Raw genomic sequence first — 23,846 nt, 5'->3', positions numbered from 1 at the left:
ATGGCACCTGTGTTAGTCTACCGGCAAACACTACAAAATGACTATTTCAGTGGAATATATACCTATTTTGTTTAATAACTCATCTTTTTGGCATTATGTCAGGCCGAAATAGCTCAGTTGGGAGAGCGTTAGACTGAAGATCTAAAGGTCCCTGGTTTGATCCCGGGTTTCGGCAGTAGGGTGTAACCTTTAGAAATAGCAAGAGGTGTTTTAGCATTCTAACAATGTTGTTATTGAATGTGGTTTATAGACAACTGATACCTGTTTGCTGTTAATGTCTTTGTAGGTTCCAGCCCATGCACTCTTAAGGACATAGTTGAAAAGACTTTAATTCTAGAGCACTGGATTAAAAAGCCTGCCAAATGTCTCCGTGATGAAGTTTAACAAATCCAGATCCTCTCTCACTGATGATCACTTGTCCTTCACATAGCCACCTCAGACATTCAACCTGACTTCAGTGCACTCGTTCAAGCCCAAGAAAGACTAGAGTTCTCGCACTGAACTGAAAAACACAAAATTGCAACAAACTACTACGACTGCAAACAATGGTAATACAAGTACTAATTTTGCAGAAACATGATCCCTGTCAGTGTTTTACGATTACATGTGGATATTTTTTGGATCATTATTCCTGCTGTAGATGTTTAAGGTGGAGGTCATTTTAACTCCTTGTTTGGGTAGTTTGGAAAGGTTTGAACAATTATAATGTACAAAGTAACTAGTAACTAAAGCTGCCAGACAAATGTAATAGTAGTACAATATTTCCCTCTGAGATGTAATGGAGTGGAAGTACAAAGTTGAATAAAATAGAAATACTCAAGTAAAGTACCTTGAATTTGTACTCAAGTACATCACTTAAGCAAATATACTTAGTTACATTCCACCAGTGATGATAACATTTACTCTTACCACTCACAGCTTATAAAAACCATGAATTTACTGCTTTTTATAAAGATGTGGAATAATATTGAGCAGGATTGAGTTCAGTCTATTGGTTCCACAGTCCCTGTTTCTCATGTGGCCCCTTGGGAAAAATAATTGCCCACATGGCCTATACCCTCTGAGCTGGTCAGAGAGGACATGGGAGTAGCTGACTCTGCTGGAGACCTGGAAAGTCCTCAAAATCATTATTACACCCAAAAGTCCAGCACATATACACTGTGGAGCTTCTAGAAATGAGCTGGGACTAAGTTAGCGTCAGGGCTGCTGTCTTCCATTAAAAAAATTAACAGCTTGTAAACTGGGTCCCAAACTGTTGACCACTAAGAGAGAATACCACAACTGCAAACACGGGGTGTGAATTAAGAGCGAACTAAACAGCCATGACAAGTCAAGACCTATGGTCAAGACAAACAAACAGCAAAGATGGCTGACATTAGGATGTCCTACCAGTGAATGACAGCAATGAGGCAGTAATCATAACATCAGGGGGAGAGGGGAGTAGGTCACACTTTTGTCCCAGGCTCCCTTACTGCAGGTTATTCTGATTAACCACACATAGCTAATAGAAAATACCAATTTAACTTCAATGTAGATGATATGTAGGCCAACATTTTGTCATCTGAATACTCATTAATTACTCACAATTGTGATATATAAGACAATTAAAATGAAGGGGAAGCACACGAGTTGAGGTTCATGTAGTTTCCGCGTTTTCACTAGCTCTTCTGTTCCTGTATATGTAATTAAACCTATATTATAATTGAGGACATTTGTGTTTATTGTGACTTCTCAGGTTGCTGTGGAACAGGGCGTGTCTAGCGCGTGACGTCAGCCTTCACCGACAGAGAGCTTGTTTTGGAGGAAGTGAACAGATCTCGGCTAGCAGATTAGCACGTTAGCTTGACAGGAAAAAGCAAGCGTCAACGTTAACAGGGCGAAAACGGACCATTGTACCAACGAAAAGACCACATCGCCTCCGTTTAGGACGAAGAGAGAGAGGTATACATCGACAGTGGCAGTGTTGACTTTGACAAACAGAGTTAGCTGCGAAGCTTGCTATCGGAAATAATTTAGCTGTCGGCGCTTTAAACGTGTTGTTTTCGGACGGCAGACGTTTATCGGAGCTGCTAGCCTGCGCGTGAGCTAACGCTTCCAACCGAGGCAGAAGAAAAGTCCAGTTTTGATTTTTGCTTTTTCACCGCAGGATCTTTGCCCAGGTGAGTTTCTGGTGACTGTAGTTATTGGGTTTTACTATCGATATGTATTCACAATATAACGTTAGCTGTCGTCAACTAAGTTTCACATTTTGTAATAAACCTTAGCTAACTAAATGTTAGCTTAAATTAAGAAGTGTCACTGGTGTGGTAATTGTTAGCTCACACGGTGTGTAGAAAGAGTCTGTGTTTAATAATGATACCGTTTTTGTTATATGTAATTACTTACCTAGCTATCTAGCATTCTGATCCCAAAATGTAATGTATTATACCGTGGTAGCCCGTGTGTTTGATGTCTTTACAGGTAAAAATACATATTGATACAGGACTCTCTGCTTCGGTTTATTTAGTGGAATTAAGTACAACCAGAGAGGTCGACAGATTGATCAGACTTGTGTGATCAATTGTATGTGTGTGTTGTATGCAACTACAGCATTTGCTGTGCTAATCATGCTTGCCAAGTCATGGTTCCGTTAGTCCTGTGTTTTGTAACCATGTGATCAGTCCCTGACACACTGTCATGGGGTGCAGATTATGAGAGCCGCAGCAAGAGCTCCACGATCGTGTTGCTTCATAATTACACCGATGTCTATGCAAGGCGTGGGTTTTCATTCCATTTCATTCATTTCAATTTAACTTAAACGTAAAAGTGATGTGTGGAGTTAAACTGCTACATATTTATGTTAATAATGACTTGGTTTATATAAAGTATGAAATGCTTGGTGATGTCTGGAGCAGAATGTTTAAATCACCATCAGCCATGAGTTTTAGTACAAAAAGATAATCTGTACTTCTAATGATCCAGATCTTTGACTGCGATTTCAGATGTTTTCATCAATACGTAAGACGCATTTCAGCATGACATTATGTGAAAAATTTGGGAGAAATAATTCAGAGATGTTTAACCGGGATATTTTATATCAAGGCGATATAGATTAGTTATTCGGGGAAAGGATGAGCACATTTGAAGAAGAGCTGAGCGAAGTCCTAGATTGCACCTTCTTTCACAAGTTAAGTTTAGTTTCCAAGTACTTTGTGTGGATAATGATTGAGGTGCAACACCTGTCTGGGAGGACAAATACAGAGCTCAGCTGGGAAGTCATGAGGCAATACATCACAGATGTGTAATGATTCATATGATTTCAGAATATTTTGGAGTAACTGGGTGTGTGTTCCAGCTCTGCTTTCAGTTTCTTGTAATGTCCAGCTTTATAACGGTACTACAATTGTATCTTTGGGAATGAAACATGTTGTTTATTTTCCCATTGAATGGTTTGTTTAAACAAAATATAAACATCACAAAAATCAACGCTTTACAGCATAACAATAATAAATAAAAAAAACAGCTGTGGTGCTAAAAATAGTACATGTCATTTCAACACTACCATTGTTGTATTTTGGAAAAAGAATAAAATGGTCCTGAATTGTTTCATGAATTGTATCTAGAGCCTTGTGCGATGGTACAGTGTGGTGCGGCATATTGTTTCCCCACTATCACTGTATTTGTCTATGTTTGTTTGTGAAGGAAACTTATGTATTGGAGACGGTGTGCTTGGTTTCATTCCAAGAACAGCCCAATTTTCTTTGGAGTGTATTTCGAGAAGCACACAGGCCTTATCGTCTTTCTGTGAGACCTGTTGGCCCATATCTAAAGAGTCCCCGGGGCACGACTCCTGTATTCATCTTGTTTTGAGCAATCCCACCGTTAGTCTGCTTCTATTGGGGATTTTCTTTTTCCCTTCTAATCCTCTCACTCGCTCTTTCTCTTTCTCTCTATCTCTTTTTGTGTTTACAGCTGTGGCACAATGACATCAAGGAAGAAAGTACTCCTGAAAGTCATCATCCTCGGAGACTCTGGGTGAGTGTTGTTGAGCCAACAGTAAAGAGTGATGCTTGATGGTTTATTGTAAAGAAAACACTTAATTGTGGTATTTAATCTGGTGTAATAATAATATGCTCACTTTTATTCAACAAGCAAGGAACCTATTTTGTACTTCACAAATCAATGCATCACAATTACCGGTACCTTTTCAGTGTCACTTGTTTCTGATTGTCTCCTGTGATTCTTATTTTTAATTTTTCCTCATAGAGTTGGGAAGACCTCATTGATGAACCAGTATGTGAATAAGAAGTTCAGTAACCAGTACAAAGCCACAATAGGTGCTGATTTCCTGACGAAAGAAGTCATGGTGGATGACAGACTTGTCACAATGCAGGTACTGAGGAAGGACGCCACAGTAACTTCTCTCTTATAAAAACACAATTATCAAATCTAAGACAATCGTAGAAAGCTAAATAAAGTTATACAAATGATCATTCGTATCCCCCGCACGAACAATAGACTGCCACGGTTTTAATTTCTATGACTTTTCTCTAAAAGCAATTTATATTTACATTAAGGAAACCCTATTTTAAGGCTGGCACTTGGTTAGTTGAGTTAAGTTAAAATCAGAGTTAAGTTAAACATGAGCTGGAGAACTGGTTACGGTAGTTTACTTACTTACTTACTTAGATTTTAGATTTTGTATTCTACACACGCACCACAGAGAGGCAATGACCTGGCTTCAATGCTGCGTTTCGCTACACAAACACCATTATGTGTTGTGATGTGATGCTGAGTCAAAAAATAATTTTCAAAAGGCAAGCAGAAGGTTCTAGTTGGTACCACACATAACTCAAGACTTCACATCAGCTCTCCAACGAACAGCGGAGATTAGGCAGATCTGGTTCATGTGAACCATGTAAACTCTACAGTCAAAGCCTAAATCTCTTTATTTACAGTAATCAGATTATTTTGTGTATGTGAACCCGACCGTGTCTTATCTATCCTGTCTCTCAGATTTGGGACACAGCCGGTCAGGAGAGGTTCCAGTCCTTAGGCGTAGCGTTCTACCGCGGAGCAGACTGCTGCGTGCTGGTGTTCGACGTGACGGCACCCAACACCTTCAAGACTCTAGACAGCTGGAGGGACGAGTTCTTGATCCAGGCCAGCCCTCGAGACCCGGAGAATTTCCCCTTTGTGGTGCTGGGCAACAAGATAGACCTGGAAAACAGACAGGTGGGTCCAGATAATCCTAATTTATATAATATGTCGTCATGTGCACCATTTGTTTTGGTTTTTCAAGGAAATGTAGTTATGATTGGTAGTTTTTGAGGCCTTCAATGTAGTTTAGAACAGTTTTTAAAAAATAGCTTGGGTTAAACAGTCATGCTCTTAAAAGTTAAACGACAGCTATTTTGTGTGTTTCAGGTGACAACCAAGCGAGCACAGGCTTGGTGTCAAAGCAAGAACAACATCCCATATTTCGAAACCAGCGCCAAGGAGGCAATCAATGTGGAGCAGGCCTTCCAGACTATCGCACGCAACGCCCTAAAACAGGTAACGGCCCAGCAGGAAAGCCTATTAAGACGGGTTGAATGTTGAGGAATTAGAAATGTCTACATTTGTCCTGTGAAAGCCAGGCGATGCAACTGTTTTGTCTGATTCCAGGAGACTGAAGTGGAGTTGTACAACGAGTTCCCTGAGCCGATAAAGCTGGACAGGAACGAGCGAGCCAAGCCGTCAGCGGAGACCTGCAGCTGCTGAGGGCTCTGGAGATCTTCAGGGTGGGTGGGGGGTGGGGGCTGTCTCTGCCCCTCACTACCCTTTCTTGCCTTGTCTATATATCCCTTATCCCATGGCCCACTGTGTTAATCCCTAATGCCCAACATACAAGCAGCATCCCACTCATCGAGTATACTACAAAACAAACATGCTGCACTCACCTCCTTATGTATACAAAACACACATTTTCTATAAAATAGGAGTCTCCTAGCCCAAAGAACACCTTAAGGAAACATCATGGAGTCCACTTGTACGATGCTTATTACTTCCCAGTGTTTACCCACGTACTTTTTCATGGCGGTGGTGGTTTGGGCTAACCTTGTTTTTGGTTCCGTATATAGTGCTGTTTTCATGCCCAGTTTTGGTTGTAACTCCTGTCATCCTGTCATTTGTGTTGTGGCTTAAATTTGTTTGACCATGGGTTCACTTTACCTCATAAAGTCAAAAAATATATAAGTCAGCTGAAGTAGTGAATGAGCAGAATATGTGATGGTGCATGTGGGTCACAATACTATGCTGCCTGCTGATTCTTGTTAATTAGCACATAATTGATAATCTAGTTCCGTGACAGGTTTGTTTTTTTGCACTTCGCTGTCATCCACAATTACTAAAGACTCCCTTCTTAAAGAATCTCCCTTTGGAGCCACAATAAATGCAGATGTAGCTCAGGTTGAGGACATTGTGTGAGTTCAGACTCGGCTCCTTGATGTAAGTGCTGTCCCTGACACACTATTTGCTGCTCCTCTATTGGGGAAAAATGAAGGTTCATCTTGTAATCAGTTATTCTTGGTACAACATCTGTCGTGGGAATGAACCAAATGAAGACAGCGTGTCATTCTACCCGATGGCCCCCGGAGAGAGGAGAGATTTCTCTCAAGTATAAATATCATTCATAACCGAGTACTATTGGTTCGTAATTTAGTTTCTACCGTCGACTATTGCAAGACTTTGTATATTTGCAAACCTCTCAATCACTGCGTGGGGGAAGCAAACAGTTGTTGTAAATCTGCATATCAACTCTACCAGTTGGTCGTGTTGGCAAACAATTTAAGTGCTTGACATTTCTTTTAACCGATCAGATCTTTAACCGTCTGTTCGTATTATGTTAAAACTTTGAAATGCATTATAGATCACAAGATAGCATACATACTGTAACTTTTGAAAGAAGGAAAAAAAAAAAGGGTGTGGGGGAAGTATTGGCATTCATCATTATTATATTAGTAATATGAGAAATGCATTGCATCTACATTGTTTCGAAATGTCTTCGCGTTTCAAGTAATAAGGGTAATAAAAAAATCTTGATTAAAGCATGTTGTCTTCATTTCTGACATTTATTGAGAACATTTTGAAATGAAATAGTATCTGTGTAGCATTTTTTTTTAAATGACATTTAAAACAATTACTAATGAAGCAAAAGCATGTTTTTCTCAAACTGTCAAAATAGCTTCAGTGGAATAAATAATGCCTGAACGGTGTTTTAATACTGCAGAGCTTTCAGTCCCAGTTCGGATCTTCATTTGGTTCTTGGTTTCTTATTGGCCCCCTGAAGCCACTCGTGAAGGGCCCCTATAGACTTGCTTTCTGGCTCTTCTTTACTCTCACATGTCGGCTCCTTCCTCTTTGAAGGCGCGCTGCTCGTCAGCCAGCTCATCATCATCTTACTGCTGGCTGTAGGTTTGGGCTCCTAAAGGGTCAGACTGGTCAGCTTAAACCTCTCAACTCACCAGACAAACCAGTAAAATACCACAGTAAATCTGCTACCTTTTTGCTGTTAAGATCTACAGGCTGAAGGCACTCCGGAGAGTTGTTGCGAGAGTTGTTTACTAGTGAAGAGACTGGGTGAAAAGTCAAATTGTTTTTCGACTGGAGCAGTTTCATGGCGTCCAGAGACTTCACCTCCCCAAAATCCAGCCATCTTCTCACTTCTTCCTCTCCATCCAGGACTGCTGGCATCCTAAACCACAACCCACACAGTAACTTCAGATTTCATACAGACGCCAACAGTGTTCTCTCATTAGCTGTCCTCACCTATCATGGATGCTTTCCAGGTTCAGGGAGGCGCTCACGGTGATTACACTGTATGTGTAAAGGGGTTCTCCGCCACCTGGAGGTGTCCAGCAGTCAAACAGTCCAGCCATAGTCAGCAACTTCCATCCAGTCCACCCACCGAGTGCTTCTCCTCCCTGACCAACACATAGACCATAGAGCAGAGAGGTACGGCCACAACAATTAGCAGATTCTATGAAAAATATGACAGATTTTACACTCCTTAGCCTGGCACCAGTTTGTATGTAGCATGACATTCTGAATGCTACAGAAACACCTGGAGGAGCTTTGACTCCTCTCCCACACAGGATATTATCAGTCATGGTCATTTCCGCCCCAGCTGCATTCTCATCTGGATGAAAGTAAAGATTCCTGTTGCTTATATTGCAATAGAAACCTCAATATGAACCTCTGTCAAGTCAGGGGAGGCCTCTTCTGGAGGGCACACGGTCTCTGAATCCTCCTTATTGCCGGCTGAGGTCGCGGGGTCATCCTCTGTTTTCTCCTGGGTCTGAGGAAAGTATATGAAGAAAGGCTGCTTGTCTTTTGCCTGCCTCTTCCACTCATAAAAGCCGTCAGCCAGGATGACGCAGCGCTGCCCTTTTATCAGGGGGTCCTTTTAGGGAGAAGACTAAATGATTAGACATCAAGCAATAATGACAATATAGCTGAGCAGTGCCTAAATCTACACGCACCTTGTACGTTTTCTTCTCCAGTATATTTTCACTGCGGCAGTTGTTGGTGCTGTATTGCATCTTTTTCGGGTCGTTCTCCTTGAACCAGGCAGGGACCAGACCCCAGCGCATGGAGGCCAACACACACTCATCCACAGGAGCATCCTGCAGACACACAGGGAGTGAACACAACAACGTAAGTGCCAACAATATACAACAACTCTGCAGTACATACTACCTTTTGGGGGTTTACGATGGTCCATAATGTTGAGACTGTGTCAGAGAGGATTTTTAAGGTTGTTGCATTGAATTGTTGTGTCCGTATTGGATTGTTACAGATTTGAGTATTCCTCTCCTCCACAGTTATCTACCAAAAGATGTTTCTGCAGATGTGTATTTTGACGTCATAGAGCAACATCTTCGTCCATCACTTTAAACAGTTTATCAACCTCCCTCAGGCACGTGCAGCGTCACCTCACCTTATCAAAATGCCTCTGTGACAGCAGCACGGGACTCGTGGACTGCGGGCTCTTGTTGTACGAGGGTCGGTATTTGTCCGCGTCTCCGTCCCTCCAGCGGGGCCGTCTCCGCTGCCCTCCTCGGTCTCTGTAGGAGCAGGCTCGGCTCACCTCGTCAGAAGCGAGTGTGCACGCGGTTCTTCCACACATTTGTAGGGCAAAACAAAATAACTTTCCCGCTTCAGGGTTCAAAATATGTTAAGCTAAACTAAGTTAACACGCATTCAGTGTTTAGCTGTTTAGCCTAAATGTATTTCAGGAAACAAAACAGTTACTTTTTCACGACGATAGCTGCAGTAAACCGTGTATGCGGGGACTTGTCCGGGCAGGCTGCTGTTATGTCACGTGACACCCGGCCGTGATGTACAGCAGCCCCAAGATGGCGACAGAACACAGACAACTGTCAAAATAATAACAACAACTCAGCACACCGTATTAAGTTATTCCACAATACTACAATATTACGTGACACACATATACAAACACACACACATGGTCGTGTGTACATTTCTCTGTACACGTGGTTGCATCGGCAGTTGTCTGTCCAGTTGTTGCTATGGTGACAGTAAACCCGGTCGAGAGTCAGGTATGCTTTCCGTTCAAACTTGGCCTCTCGAGTTGCTACGCCTGTGTGGACATCATCAGCAGGTAAGAGCAACACACACTAAAACCACGAGGTCAAAGCTTTGCTTCAAATGCTAATATTCCAGTCGAGAATACAGTGTTTCCTGTTGCTGGCAACTTTGCCTGTACGTTCATGGCAATGTTAAAGTTGTTACAGTGACTTGTAACTTGTGGTAGTTTTCAGTTCTTGGGATATGTGTGTGAGGTTTTGGGCTTCTGTTCTACGGGTTACTGGAGGAAACCACGAGTATCACACCCTGCCTTAGGTTTTATGTGTAAACCTGACAGGGGTAGCCAACCTGTCTACTGCACAGCAATGTGACCCACTTCATGGTCCACTGCACTTGGATAGACACTGATCTTGCAAGACCAGTTGCCCAGAGATCCACGACACCTTCCAGTTGTTTGCAGCGTTTTAATCATGTGCATTTAATTTGTATTACTGTCCTCTTTAGCAGTTCATGAAGCAGAGCCAAAGAAAAGGGTTCCCTGAAGAATGAGAGCTGATGTCCGTATGGAGGCCATCAGGTCCAAACAGTCTGTCCAGCCGGGCCAGGAGGGACACCAGGCTACCAATAGAGGTAACGCACCACGCCCAGACAGTGGCGAGAGACACAGAGCAACAAAGGAAACATGGTTCCCTATTGTAAGATCCCGAGGACCAGACAAATAAGACTGGAAATCACTTTATTTTCTTCAAATGTGAATCAAAGGGTGGCCCCATCACCTTAATTCATAACACTATGTTCAGTTGAACCATCTACCACTTGGCAATAACATGGGCATATATTCCAGTTTGAACTGTTTAGAGCTACATGTAACTTGCTGCTGAGGGACTCGTTTCTAGACTGAAACATGAAGGTATCTTCGAGGTATATCCTGTACGACTTCACACCTCCGAAGGATTGCATTTCTAGATCATGAATGCTGAATTAATAATGAGCTCACACTCGGGAGCACCAAATGATTGAAGTCAGAGGCCGCGTCTTAAAGTTTCATGACTTCCCACTTTTTTTGCTCCGAGCTAAAGAGCTCAAGCCGTAATCGTTAGTCTCTCCAGTTTAGGCATATATCTTATTCATCAGCAAATTTGTGGACATTTTGTTTTGTAATATATATTTTACAATTACATATGCTATGTTGAATGTTCTAAGAAACTTTATGGTGTAAATATATTCTCCTGCCTTTTCCTCTTTAACGTACCGGACCGCTGGATGTTGGCATGTTATACCATTGAAGAAGATTCCATTGTACCACAATTCTGTATACTGCACCATAACAATGCCTCTGTTACTGCAGGGAAAACAGGAGGTTCATCAAAGGATCAGAAGGTCACAGCTGTGGTCCAGCAATGCAACCAAGATGAAGGCAAAAGTCCCCAAACGAGTAGGTTTACCCTGCAGGTGAACAACCAACAGGCTTAATGGGTTCCCTTGGGATAGTCTCCTCGTACTGCATGAACAGCACGATCTCTGAAGAGCTTTCTAGACAACTAACAGTATAAATCACTCAACAGATTATGATTTGTGTGTGTGTGCGTGTCAGGTAACCCTCCTGAGGGAAAAGTTTGCCGCAGTTTACCTGTTCTTAACCCAGAGAGATTAAGGACAGCCAAAGCCCTTGCAGAAAAAGCTGTCCGGGTGGGTTAACATTACTGGATATACACAACATTGATGTGGTCGCATACATTTGTTCCACAAAGCTGTCCGTGACTGGTGTCTGCTCTGATTCCTCTCAGATGCATAAGGTATTCTCCGTCCAGGGCCCGTACCCTGTCGTCAGGGCAGCATTGAGGGCCAGAGGCTGGGTGGAGCAGCGCATGCACCGCCCAAACCACAACGCTCGCAGAGCCAGCACTAACGATGCTGGGCACAGCGATGACGGTCAGCTCGATGAAAGAGAGACTGTTTCAGAAATCACGTTGTCACTGGATGTGGATATCTATCGGTCTATATCCCATCATTTATTTACATTGCTCCTTCTTCTCAGATAACTCAGACAATCTCGAAAAAGAGCAGGATCCAGATGGACTGTATGATATCATGGTAAAAAAATAACATTCATGGTTGTAGGCTAACATGAGGCTTAACGTGATATGCAAACAGGCAGGAAGAGGCACAGCAAGGGAAAGCTTGTTGCTAACTTTGTGAAACATGTTGGACATTTAAGGGTCTTAAGAGATTCAGCTCTCATCCTTTCCCTCCGTTCTCATACAGTCTCGCCTGGTGCGTAATGAAATGGTTTATTTCTATTGGACAAACCGTAGAGACACCATCAACACCAGGAGTTTGCAAAAAGAACAGATTACCAATCATTTTGCAAAAGCACGCAGCTTCACCACCAAGGTACATTTTATATGCTATGATCATTTGTTACAGCCAAAACAATGACTATTCAGTTGTCTCCTGTCACACCCACCATTGATATTTGTCTTTTCTTTATCAGGTGGGATTGTGTGTGAACCTGAGGAACCTGCACTGGTTTGATTCAGCTGACCCAGACACCTTCTTCCCTCGCTGTTACAGACCAGGAGCACAGGATGAGAAGGCTGCTTTCATTGGTCAGCTCTGACCTAACGGCCCATCTAACTAGATCACACCTCTTTCTTTTTTTATTGTATTTCCAGCATCCTTCCACCTTCACTCACAGAGAACACTTAGAATAAATGCCTCCCTGTCTCTGTGCTTTGTGTAGAGGACTACAGGAGGACGGCCTGCACCAGTTTTTTGAAGTACATTGTGGAGAGGGAGCAGGGTGTTCAGGCAGAGGGAACCAGACACAACCTTCGGCCTGCGAGGATACGAAGCAAACTGCGATCGAGTCCAGTGGTCCTTTCCCAAATGATTAACAGCGCACTCAGAGTATGCCAAGAGTTTCTAGAGAGCCTGGAGCATGGTGACATTGACGCACCCTTAGAGACACCACAAACACTTACAGAGGAGGAGTGGGCAGAGTTCATCAACAGCTACTACCTCGTTGTTCAGTGAGTACTGTGTGAGAGATAAAAGGAAACTGGCTAACCAAAGTGCTCTTTCAGTATCTCACTATAGTCTCTCTGTTTCCTCGCGCAGTGAAGGAGCAGAGATCGAGAACACTGATCCTTTTGTGACCTGCTGCAAAGCAATGCTACAGAGGCTGGTGGAGGTCAGTCCACAGCTGCACATAGACGGCATACACAACATCTGGATCATCAAACCAGGAGCAAAGTCCAGGGGCAGAGGTGAGAAGTCAGACAAACTGTTCACATAATATCTGACATAGTCCTGGCTGACCTGCGACACCTGCCTTGTAGGTATCATTTGTGCCAGGCGTCTGGATCGGATCCTCAGTCTGGTGCACACTAATCCAACCCTAAGGGAGGAAAGCAAGTGGGTAGTGCAGAAGTACTTGGAGCGTCCTTTGCTGGTACATGGCACCAAATTTGACGTGCGCCAGTGGTTCCTGGTCACCGTGTGGAACCCTCTGACTGTGTGGTTCTATAAAAAGTGCTACTTGCGCTTCTCTACGCAGCCTTACTCACTAGATACACTGGACAGGTAAGACGGGGATACTTCTCAAGAAAGTAGTTGGAGAGTAGAAGCAGTGAGAGGCTTGTATCATTTCTCGAACCATGCCCTCTTAATTCATGTCTCATTGTACTTCTCTTCATTCCTTGTCACCATTTTCCTCTCATCTGTCTTTCCAATCTTGGCGTCTTTACCCCATTCTTGCAGCTCTGTCCACCTGTGCAATAACTCCATCCAGAAGCACCTGACACCGTCCAAACAACGCCATCGCGGTATCCCAGCAGACAACATGTGGTCGGATGACCAGTTCAGGACATTTCTGTCCAGCCAGGGCCGGGAAGCTCAGTGGCAGACGGTGGCGGTCCCCGGGATGAAGAAGGCTGTGATCCACGCATTACAGACAACACAGGATCTGATGGATTCACGCAACAACACATTTGAGCTCTACGGTGCTGACTTCATGTTCGGTAGGATGGGATCACTGTAAATGATGCTATCGTACAGAATATGTTATACTGCCTGTTTCAACACGCATCAACTTGTACATTAAAAATGCTTTTTCTGGAGCTGTAAACAAATATATATGAGGAGTAAAATAAACATGGCATTCTAATACAGATCACATTTTAATAAACACAATTATGAAAACGGAGGAATAATCACAACTTGGATATGTTGTTCTGTGTTTCTAAGGTCCTGACCTGCATCCATGGTTGATAGAACTCAATGCCAGTCCCACGATGGCTCCCTCCACCCCTGTGACAGCCCGCCTCTGTACTGCTGTGCAGGAAGACACATTACGCGTCGTCCTGGACCGGAGGGCAGACCGCACTGCAAACACTGGAGACTTTGAGCTCATATATAAGCAGGTACGGAAGAGTTTTCCTCCTCTTCAGGTTATAGCGTACATTCAAGTGGCCTACTTTGTGAGGGAGGAATACATTACTTTAAATGTTCCCCTTTTTGTCTCTAGGCAGCAGTAGACATGCCACAGTATGTCGGGGCCAACCTACTTGTTGAGGGCTACAACATCAGGTGCCGCCGCTCACTTCCTCCACTGCAGTCCTCCAACCGTTCAGCACCAAAACACTGCGGCCCCGTTAAGGAGAAGGAACCTAAAGCAGAAAAAGTAAAGCCTCTGCCTAAGATGTTGAGTGCTGAGACTCAGCTGAAATGCAGGGGGCTGAAATGCAGGGGGGTTCCACCACTTCCTCCTCCTCTTCCTCCTGTACAAGCCCCCGTTAAAGCCTTCTCATGTCCACTGCCAATGATCGTGGCACCCATCCACCCAGCCACGAGTGCCCAGTCTCACTCTGTACTTTTGTGGTATCAGAGGAGGTCCAACCCTGTACCTCTTTGTCTCTTTCCAAAACAGTCTAGACAAGCAGCACCTTGAGTGCCTAAAACACTTTAAAAAGGTTTGTTGACCAAATCATTGTCGAACTCCTTCAGCTTGAGCTTTCTGGCTGCCGACCTCAGAATAAAGTCAGAATGTAATAAATTGTCACGTCTTGTTTTTTTACTCACTACTTTATTTTAATTTTCTTTGATGTGATTCAACACAAAATTGCCTCTGTTAATTTGGTTAATCCCCAGAACAAGTTGTCAACTATTTGTACTGGGTCTATTTATTTGGTAGAGGAGTTCATGTACATGTTCACAGCAAAGTGTGTGGATTATCCAGAGCAACAGGGAGACTGTTTCAGGAATGTTGCTGTTGATTTTCATAAAGGGCATTTTCAGTGCTGTGAGCATCATAAAATAAATTCCTTTCACCACCTGTGTAGTGTGGTGGAGTCAAAAATCAAGGCAAATAAAAGCAAAACAAACACCATGGCATTAAGTGGGACGATATGTTTTGTTGTAATGTGGTGGGAAAACACACTTTTACAGCACATTCAATTCAATTCAATTTATTTTTGTATAGCCCAAAATCACAAATTACAAATTTGCCTCGGAGGGCTTTACAATATGTACACGTTTGACATCCTCTTGTCCCGGGACCCTCACATCGGAACAGGAAAAACTCCCCAAAAACCCCTTTAACGGGGAGGAAAGAGGAAGAAACCTGTGGGAGAGCAATAGAGGGATAAGGGACTTGATAAGAGACTTGTGATACTGAACTCATGATTTGAAAATTTGAGCTAAGAAAGTTAAGGATAAATAGTAAATAACATTTTTAAATGATATATACGTGTATGTATATATATATATATATATATATATATATATATATATATATATATATATATATATATATATATATATATAGGTTTCTGTGTGTGTCTGTTATGGAAATGAGAGGATTGATTAATCTAAATTGAGAGAAGGAAAAAAGCCAGAGGGAGTAGTCATCATGGTTTGTAGGGAGAAAGCACAGGGGGAGATGATGAGGGCAACGTCTACATTTTATAAAGGAAATCTTGTATTCCATGCCTCCCTAAAATGAAGCATCCAATCAATTGATCTCTAGAATCTAGCAGGCAGAACAGAAAAGTATACACCATAAAAACACCACAACCCAACAAAACTGGAGAAATACAAACTCAATGGAGTCTCCGCTTCATTACTGTTGTCAACTGCAATAACACACAACGGACGGTTGGAGGCGACAATTCCCCAATCGAAGAGGTAAACCACATCTTTATAGGTCGACGAAGAAGAGGCGATACACGACAACAGCCAAAGACGTCCCCCTATTCTACGTTCTGTAACCGTACGAAGAAATGGCGGCGTCCGTGTGCCGAGTCGGGAGCACTGTGGGTCGAACCCTCGCCAAAACCCGCAGTGTAAGTACAGATTTAAAGGCTGGGTAGAAAAGCGTTGAAATGTCCAAGTGGGATACCTGCACTCTTCTTGTTTTAGCGCAACGCTGAAAGTTAATCTGAGAGGTTGTACCGCCCGCTAAGAGCTACGGGACCGGGTTAGCTTAACTGGTTAGCATTAGTTAGCTAGCAGTGAATGCAAGGTCAACTGTCAAATGAGGCAGTACGTCTCGTGAGGGGACACTTGATGTGAAACGTCCGTTTAAGTACGTGTTGTTCAGATCAGCTGGTCGTTGTGTCGGTCTGTCACAAGGTCAGCAGCTGTAACGTGTGTCCCTTGTCCTCACCTGCCCTCACAAGCTAAGCTACCTGCTAGCAGCGTTAGCATGGTGACTTTGGAAACGCCGACTAGTGACAATGCTGTACTTTAGAGTGAGTCGTCAATATGTTCTATTATTGAATACGTACTTTTACATCATGTTGACAGTAATGTCAACACTTTGCACTGAGACTGGTTTTAGATTATTCAGGAAACGAGGTTGAGAAACTCCCTAAATTAATCTATACACACTGCTATATACTGGTATTCTCTAATTTTAGTCATTGGGAGATAGCGGTAGGTGGCTGTGGTGTCAATGTCAGCTGCAAAGTGTTGTCCTGTGCCAAACATTTCTACTCTTGCTTTAATTGTGATCGGATCGACTTGAAGTGTTCAGAACAGACAGACATCCAGACTGTTATGACCCTCTCGTTACTCGATTACTACATTCAGTTTGCGTCTGCGCTTTACCTCTGGTCTTAGTGAGGAAACAAGAGAGCACATGCCTCAAATCTGTTGTGTCCAGTCCCTTAAAATGTAGAAATGTTTTATCTGCATCACATGTAGGGCACACATGAGTCTGCTTATTTTCAGTTGCAGTAATGCATGTTACAGGAAAGAGGAGGAAACGGTATTTCTAAATGTACAGGATTTAAAAATGACGTGTTTTCGCTTCTCCTTCAGCCCATCCTGCTGTCTCTGAGATGCAGCCATGCCTCTGTCAGCTATGCCCAGAGCCTGGTGGGAGCCCCTGAAACTCGCCTGACCACCCTAGACAATGGTTTGAGGGTCGCCTCTGAGGAGACTGGACATGCCACCTGCACTGTAAGAACACAGTAAAGGGGGGGTCTATTTACAACCAATGTAGGAGGTTGTTTCAGCACTTTATGGACAGAGTGAGTGGTATGTGTTGCTGTCGATGATCGTTTCTCATATTCTTCACATATATTTTCCCTGTCATAGGTTGGACTGTGGATCAGTGCTGGTAGTCGCTATGAGAGTGAGAAGAACAACGGAGCAGGCTTCTTCCTGGAGCACATGGCTTTCAAGGTAGACATTAGTAGACTTCATGACCTTAAAGGTACCCTGTTGAGTTTTCCTGTCAACAAATAAAAGTTCGCCGCAGGCAGTTAAATCCAGCATGTCTCATATGTTCAGAAACGTAACTATTGATAAAAGCGGCAAATGAAGCGCACTACGAGACAAAGCACAACTCCTTTGAACAAACGTACCCACTCACATCTAAATGAAGACACAGACAATAAACATAAGAGCCCAAAATGATCAGAATCCTAACGCATGAATTCATTGTCCCAACAATGATGTTACCAGAGAGAATAGAGCTGAAACAAGTGGTTTAATAACCACAGATAAAGTCCATGCTCACTGCATTTAAAAGTGCAGGACAATTCAGTGAAATTCATTGTCTCAGTGAACTAGTCGGTGATTTGACAGACAGTTTCTTCCATTCACCTTTCGTTTTCGCCCCCCCCAGGGAACCAAGAAGCACCCCCAGACTGCCCTGGAGCAGCAGGTTGAGGCTATGGGTGCACACCTGAGCGCGTATACCTCTCGGGAGCACACTGCATACTACATGAAGACTCTTGCCAAAGACCTCCCCAAAGGTTAGATGACCCGGTTAAGCAGTGAAATGCATCATCCCCTAGATTTTACAATCATTTGATAAAAACCCATTCTTGTTTGGAAGATGAAGGCATTAAGAATCAACCAATGAACACATAAACTAAGATTCCTGATGAATTGAGAATCCCAATTACTTTGCCCTATACTATATGAGGCAGTAACTGAGTTCACAATCGCTGTTTCTTGTCTGTTTTCTCAGCCGTGGAGCTGCTGTCAGAGGTGGTGCAGAGCTGCTCGCTGAACGAGGCGGAGATCGAGCAGCAGAGGGGCGTGGTGCTGCGGGAGCTAGAGGAAGTCGAGGGTAACTTGCAGGAAGTTTGCCTTGACCTGCTGCATGCCACTGCCTTCCAGGGCACTCCTCTGGGACACAGTGTGCTGGGACCCTCCAACAATGCCAGGCAAGAGGAGCTGCATGCTCACACACACACTTTCCCTTACTCGTATCTCTTCTACTGCTACTTGGCTTAAGTCAGTGCATCTACAAGGTTAACACCACGGTTCAATTTCAGCCTGCATGCACGTTTTTTTATTCAGCCCAACTGTGTTGACAGCAATAATCATATTGGTAGTGAGAGCAACAAGCTGGTAGACTGCAGAGTGCCTTCTCTCTGCTCCGTGCACACAGTGTGTATAAGCTGCACCCTCGGTGAAACAGAGTTCAGAGGAGAGAAAGAGAAACAAGCGTGACAGCCAGTAAGTGACAGCAAGATGCTGTAAATACTGTCACTGCATCGATGCAGAGTCGCTCACGTCCGCATTGCGATGCAGCTCAGAATTGAGAAGTTATGATGATGCTAATTATCACTTCAAAAGTGGCACAACAATTTGACTAAATGTAACTTTATCACAAAGCGTTTTGCACTTCCTTTCAGTATATCTATTCCATATTATATCAAGTTGTGCACCATTGTGTAAGTTACCACTAATACTCCCATGCAATTCTTCCTCTAGGACTCTGACCCGCCATGACCTAGTGGACTACATCAACAGCCACTACAAAGCCCCTCGCATGGTGCTGTCTGCTGCTGGAGGTAGGCCCTCTTAGTCCTAACACACGCTGGAGGTAGGACCTCTTAGTCCTAACACACGCTGGAGGTAGGACCTCTTAGTCCTAACACACGCTGGAGGTAGGACCTCTTAGTCCTAACACACGCTGGAGGTAGGACCTCTTAGTCCCAGCACACGCTGGAGGTAGGACCTCTTAGTCCCAGCACACGCTGGAGGTAGGACCTCTTAGTCCCAGCACACGCTGGAGGTAGGACCTCTTAGTCCCAACACACGCTGGAGGTAGGACCTCTTAGTCCCAGCACACGCTGGAGGTAGGACCTCTTAGTCCCAGCACACGCTGGAGGTAGGACCTCTTAGTCCCACCACACGCTGGAGGTAGGACCTCTTAGTCCCAGCACACGCTGGAGGTAGGCCCTCTTAGTCCCAGCACACGCTGGAGGTAGGACCTCTTAGTCCCAGCACACGCTGGAGGTAGGCCCTCTTGGTCCCAGCACACGCTGGAGGTAGGCCCTCTCAGTCCTAACACACGCTGGAGGTAGGCCCTCTTAGTCCTAACGCACACTGTGGATTTCTACTTTTCCTGGAATGACTTGGCGTCTTTCTGATGTGCTTCCTCCATAGGCGTGAACCACGAAGAGCTGGTCGGTTTGGCCAATACTCACTTCAGCGGAGTGTCTTTTGAGTATGAGGGAGATGCCGTGCCCGTGTTGTCACCCTGCCGATTTACAGGCAGTGAGGTGAGAAGTGTTGAGGATGTTTCGCGGGAATATTTTCCATCCCTTTAACGTGACTGTGATATCTCAGGAATGCCTTGAGGGAACTTCTTGTAATTTGGCCTCCAACTGTTACAGAATAATTTCAGGTTATTTAACTTGTATTTTAGATTGATGTGTTGGATGCATTAGATGTGATTCTGGCCTGTGGAGGAGCATAGCGCATGTATTGGTAGCGATATTGTTTTCATCGTCACGTATAATTGTTTTGTTGATCTGTTCCCAGATCCGTATGCGTGACGATGCTTTGCCTCTGGCCCACATCGCCGTGGCTGTGGAGGGGGCCAGTGCTACCAGCCCAGACATCGTGCCGCTCATGGTGGCCAACTCCATCATCGGCAGCTATGACCTCACCTATGGTGGCGGAAAGGTTGGTTAAAGATGTAATATATACGTTGGTTAGAATAGTTTTGTACTGTATTTTAGTTTATGCAAGAAAGAAAAGACAGCAATGATGAAAGTTGAACCTTAAAGTAAAGTTAAAGTTAATTCATCTCATGCAGCTGTGTCCCCTTTTAGCTTTGCCCACTTGAGGTTGTTGGTGTTTTGAGTGGCCATTATGAAGGGGTAGACTATGATCCTCTCTGTAAACCTGGGTCAGGGGTCTCACTCCTGACTCCGGACCTGTAGGGAGGAACAAGACCTGAAATTCATACCAAAAAAATGTTTCATGTACAGAATAGAATAGCTGTTTTCGAAATGTCTATACTGCTTTCATTGTCACATACTTGGAGCACGTCAACCTAAATGTAATACCATGAAATATGTTGGCCTGCTACCTGATGCTGGTGTGACTATAATCTCACTCTGATTGTGAACAGTCTGATAATAAATGCCCATTTCTTCCTCTCACCTGCAGCATCTGAGCAGCCGTCTGGCTCGCCTGGCGGTGGAGGAGAACTTGTGTCACAGCTTCCAGGCCTTCCACTCGTCCTACTGCGACACCGGCCTGCTGGGCATTTACTTTGTGTCTGATAGGCACCAAATCGAAGATATGATGCACTGGTCCCAGAATGCCTGGTCAGTCATGACTCCGGGAGGGAGACACACGCTCATAGAACAACATAACTGTCATGTTATTTCAGTTTAGAATTATAGGACAATGTAGGTATTTCTTCTTATTTCCTCCAATCTCTGCGCAGGATCAACCTGTGCACCACAGTGACGGAGAGTGATGTAGCCAGAGGCAAGAACGCTCTGAAGGCCAGCCTGGTTGGGCAGCTCAATGGTACGTTATGTGTCTGTCATGCACTTACACAAACATGCAAACAAACTCCTCCGAATCTCAAGTCAACACACCCGTTTGTCTTTTAGGAACAACCCCGATTTGCGATGACATCGGCAGACACGTCCTGAACTATGGGCGCCGTATTCCTCTGGCAGAGTGGGATGCTCGGATCGATGTGAGTCGACCCTCTGAACCAAGAGTTCTGCTCCATTTATGCCATTAGTACAACTCGATAAAAAGAAGTCTTGTAGCTTGTCTCCAGGGTAAGGGTTCTCACTTCCCCTCCACATCTTTTCTTTCAGGCCGTGACCCCCAAGATGGTGCGAGACGTCTGCTCCAAATACATCTACGATAAGTGTCCTGCTGTGGCAGCTGTCGGTGAGTTCTTTGTGGGTGTTGGTGCTTTTGCAGCGAGGTCAGGGCCCAGGCTGTAACCTCTCTCTAATGTGTTCTTCCTGGCTTCCTCCCAACAGGTCCTGTGGAGCAGCTACCCGACTACAACAGAATGCGCAGTGCCATGTACTGGCTGAGGTTTTAAGATGCGTAGCTGTGTTGCTCCGTGTGTCCCACGCTTGCTCTTCATCCTCCTCCTCAACCGTACTCCCGTTTTCGTCCCGTGAACACCTGAGGATTGACCGCTCATCGGCTTGACAGCACATTCATCCTCTCTCTTCTCCTCGCCTCCCTCTCTAATCCTGCCCACTGATTATTTAGCCATGAGGGGGGGGGGGGCAGCAGCCAGTCGCCAGTCTGCACATTGTATTAAATTTGACACATCGGTTACCTCTTGATTGTACTGTACAGGTCCTCATTACCTGGTACTGACTTGCAGAGAGGGGGGAGACTTGAATAGCAAATAATCATCTACTGGACACACAGAATAGACTCTGAATACAAGTCCGGAGCAAGAGTATATTTATCATTTCTGTAACATTTGTTTCTGTCCTCTATTGTACATAACAGAAGCTCTCATTCTGACAAAATAAAAAATACTGTAAAAGATTGTCCCAGTGTGTTTTTGTGTTACACCTTTAGAATACTGCTGAGCTCAACTGATGATGATCCAAATAACTCTCCTCCTTAATGCACATGAGTCGTTCTCGTGTTTCATTCATTCATTGGTGGACTTGTATCGCACTTTTCTAGTCTAGTTGCCTCTGCCAGACTGATGGCAGCACCCTGCTGCTTTCACTCCTCACCACCTTTCCATTTTGCCACAGTGTCCCTTTGTAATCTATATTTACGCTACTAATTGCTATCATATGATTATTTTTGAACGATATTTTCAATCAGATTGACGTCACTGATCAAAGTAATTGCAATGAGATGCTCTCTGATACGTTGACTTCATCTGATCCAGAAGCTATACGTCAGTGAGCCACTTGAATGACAAAATATAACCTGCTGTGATATATATGTTGGACCCTGAGTCATAGATGTGACGTCATCTTAGATTAGTGCGTGTTGCTGCGTCATGCAGTGTGATAACGATGCTATTGGTTTCGCCTACAACCGACGACGTCGCCGTTTGCTGCTGGATGACGTTTGTGCGACCCCTGTTTGTTTATCTCGGGGTAACTGAGACGGCTTGCAATCCTGAAGGCCCCCCGAGGGCCCAACTGTCATAATCTGCTCTTGTGATATTCATGTCATTAGTCAGATGAGGATAAGTCCCTTGATGGGCTGGACTGGAGATGACTCAGGAAACAAGGTATGGCTTTGTCTTGTTGGTCTCCTTCCTCCTTTAAGTCCTCCAGAGGGCTTTCTTTATGATTGCTCCCGTCTAACCTTCTAACCTCCCAACACCCCCCTCTTCTGTGCGCTTAAAATAGACTCGTACATAATGTTCCTTTAAAAACAATGCACAGTGTCCAGCATTTTTGATTTTTCCATGTCATGCCAAACATGTCGAGGTACCACACAAGAACACACGTGCACATGACTGGGGTGGCTGTCGTTGCACACAATCAGATCTGAGTTGACAACATGAGTTGACACAGATTATTGGATCTTTAATCAAGCCCATCATTTCAAAATAGGAACCCAAGGAGCAAATTTACAGTCTCCGTTATTTTACTTCAATTATGATGAAACACATTAATCCCATTTTAAGAAATGCAATTGCCTCCCTAAACTCTAACTGATGACGTTTAGCTGCTGTTTCTCCCAACTAAATGCTCCCTGTAGAATTGAATCACCGTCACAGTAATGCGGAACAATTTGGGGCTGCTCTTTCATGTAGAACTCCCATGTGAGGAGTTTGTGACGTAGGCTGCTTGTTTTCGGTCCTGGAGATTTGTGTGTGCTCTGACTCTTTGATTTAAACACATTTGAGTAAAACCACAAACACGTACATGGTATCACACCTTCACACTTTCTCTTATGACGGTCACGATACAGTTAAACTATCCATTTTGAGGCCTTGTGGCGTCTCTGTCCATTGAGCACTGTTTCAGAGGATCCTGATGATCTGCTTTCGTCACCCAGTCTGCATGGATGATTGACAATACAGGAACTCAGAACACCAAGAAAGGGATTGTTTTTTGCAGCGTGTTGGTACTTAACTTTTGAACGGGGTTTCAGTTGTGCTTTGACTCGGGGGCAACTCTCCCATTCATTCCAGGCAAACTATTGTGATTACCATTGTGTTATTTTTAGAAAGAGAAAGACGGCAAATGAGTGTAGAGGAAATGAGATGAAATGAAGGGAGGGCCATGGCGTGTAAAGATATAAAAGATAAACAGAGAGGGGGAGGGGCAGTGCCACGGCGAAGACCGACGTGGATGAAGACAAAGTCGTGGACGAGCAGACAGAAGTCCATTTGAACATCCGACTGCGTGTCACACAGGTCCATCCTCCTGCAGCTAGAAGAAGAAGAAGCTGAGAGACAGAAGGCAGTATTATAGGGTCAAAGAGATCAATAGCAAAGCCCTGCTTTAGACCGGAGGAAGGACAAGTGCCTTTTTGTCAAGTTACTTTTC

The 23,846-nt window shown here is 44.1% G+C and overlaps 4 protein-coding genes across 5 annotated transcripts; 3 read left to right on the top strand and 1 right to left on the bottom strand.

Annotated features, from left to right (window-relative positions):
- The first annotated feature begins 1,807 nt into the window (after positions 1–1,807).
- On the top strand, positions 1,808–7,055 carry rab7a (RAB7a, member RAS oncogene family). The gene is made up of 6 exons (XM_079266341.1): positions 1,808–2,159; positions 3,952–4,014; positions 4,246–4,372; positions 4,996–5,214; positions 5,407–5,535; positions 5,647–7,055. Exons 2-6 carry the CDS (start codon positions 3,962–3,964, stop codon positions 5,740–5,742), a joined length of 624 nt encoding a protein of 207 aa, XP_079122467.1. The 5' UTR covers positions 1,808–2,159; positions 3,952–3,961; the 3' UTR covers positions 5,743–7,055.
- Positions 7,056–7,144: 89 nt separating this feature from the next.
- On the bottom strand, positions 7,145–9,318 carry hmces (5-hydroxymethylcytosine binding, ES cell specific). Of its 2 annotated transcripts, none has more exons than XM_079266404.1 (6): positions 8,960–9,318; positions 8,502–8,645; positions 8,204–8,422; positions 7,789–7,943; positions 7,522–7,714; positions 7,145–7,444 (listed from the first exon to the last, which is right to left on the bottom strand). In XM_079266404.1, the coding sequence occupies exons 1-6, from the start codon at positions 9,146–9,148 to the stop codon at positions 7,274–7,276; spliced, it is 1,071 nt and encodes a 356-aa protein (XP_079122530.1). In that variant the 5' UTR covers positions 9,149–9,318; the 3' UTR covers positions 7,145–7,273. The 2 variants fall into 2 exon arrangements, with proteins under 2 accessions (XP_079122530.1, XP_079122531.1); XM_079266405.1 differs by having other exon boundaries at positions 8,216–8,422.
- Positions 9,319–9,581: 263 nt separating this feature from the next.
- Positions 9,582–14,508, top strand: LOC306775576 (tubulin monoglycylase TTLL3-like; the record flags this gene model as incomplete). The annotated part of the gene is made up of 15 exons (XM_079266033.1): positions 9,582–9,646; positions 10,078–10,203; positions 10,922–11,008; positions 11,168–11,262; positions 11,361–11,505; positions 11,612–11,667; positions 11,839–11,967; positions 12,068–12,182; positions 12,317–12,605; positions 12,694–12,842; positions 12,915–13,158; positions 13,336–13,595; positions 13,822–13,997; positions 14,102–14,384; positions 14,504–14,508. The coding sequence occupies exons 2-15, from the start codon at positions 10,119–10,121 to the stop codon at positions 14,506–14,508; spliced, it is 2,118 nt and encodes a 705-aa protein (XP_079122159.1). The 5' UTR covers positions 9,582–9,646; positions 10,078–10,118.
- Positions 14,509–15,783: 1,275 nt separating this feature from the next.
- uqcrc1 (ubiquinol-cytochrome c reductase core protein 1) lies at positions 15,784–21,850 on the top strand. The gene is made up of 13 exons (XM_079296901.1): positions 15,784–15,917; positions 16,897–17,037; positions 17,176–17,262; positions 17,708–17,837; positions 18,056–18,254; positions 18,808–18,887; positions 19,486–19,601; positions 19,864–20,007; positions 20,497–20,657; positions 20,780–20,865; positions 20,952–21,040; positions 21,168–21,243; positions 21,339–21,850. Exons 1-13 carry the CDS (start codon positions 15,855–15,857, stop codon positions 21,401–21,403), a joined length of 1,437 nt encoding a protein of 478 aa, XP_079153027.1. The 5' UTR covers positions 15,784–15,854; the 3' UTR covers positions 21,404–21,850.
- The last annotated feature ends 1,996 nt before the right edge of the window (positions 21,851–23,846 follow it).

Source organism: Melanostigma gelatinosum, assembly GCF_949748355.1.
Source record: "Melanostigma gelatinosum genome assembly, chromosome: 3".
NCBI classification, from domain to species: Eukaryota; Metazoa; Chordata; class Actinopteri; order Perciformes; family Zoarcidae; genus Melanostigma; species Melanostigma gelatinosum.
Note: the sequence above shows the minus strand (reverse complement) of the source record. Positions and strands in the feature narration are given on the sequence as shown.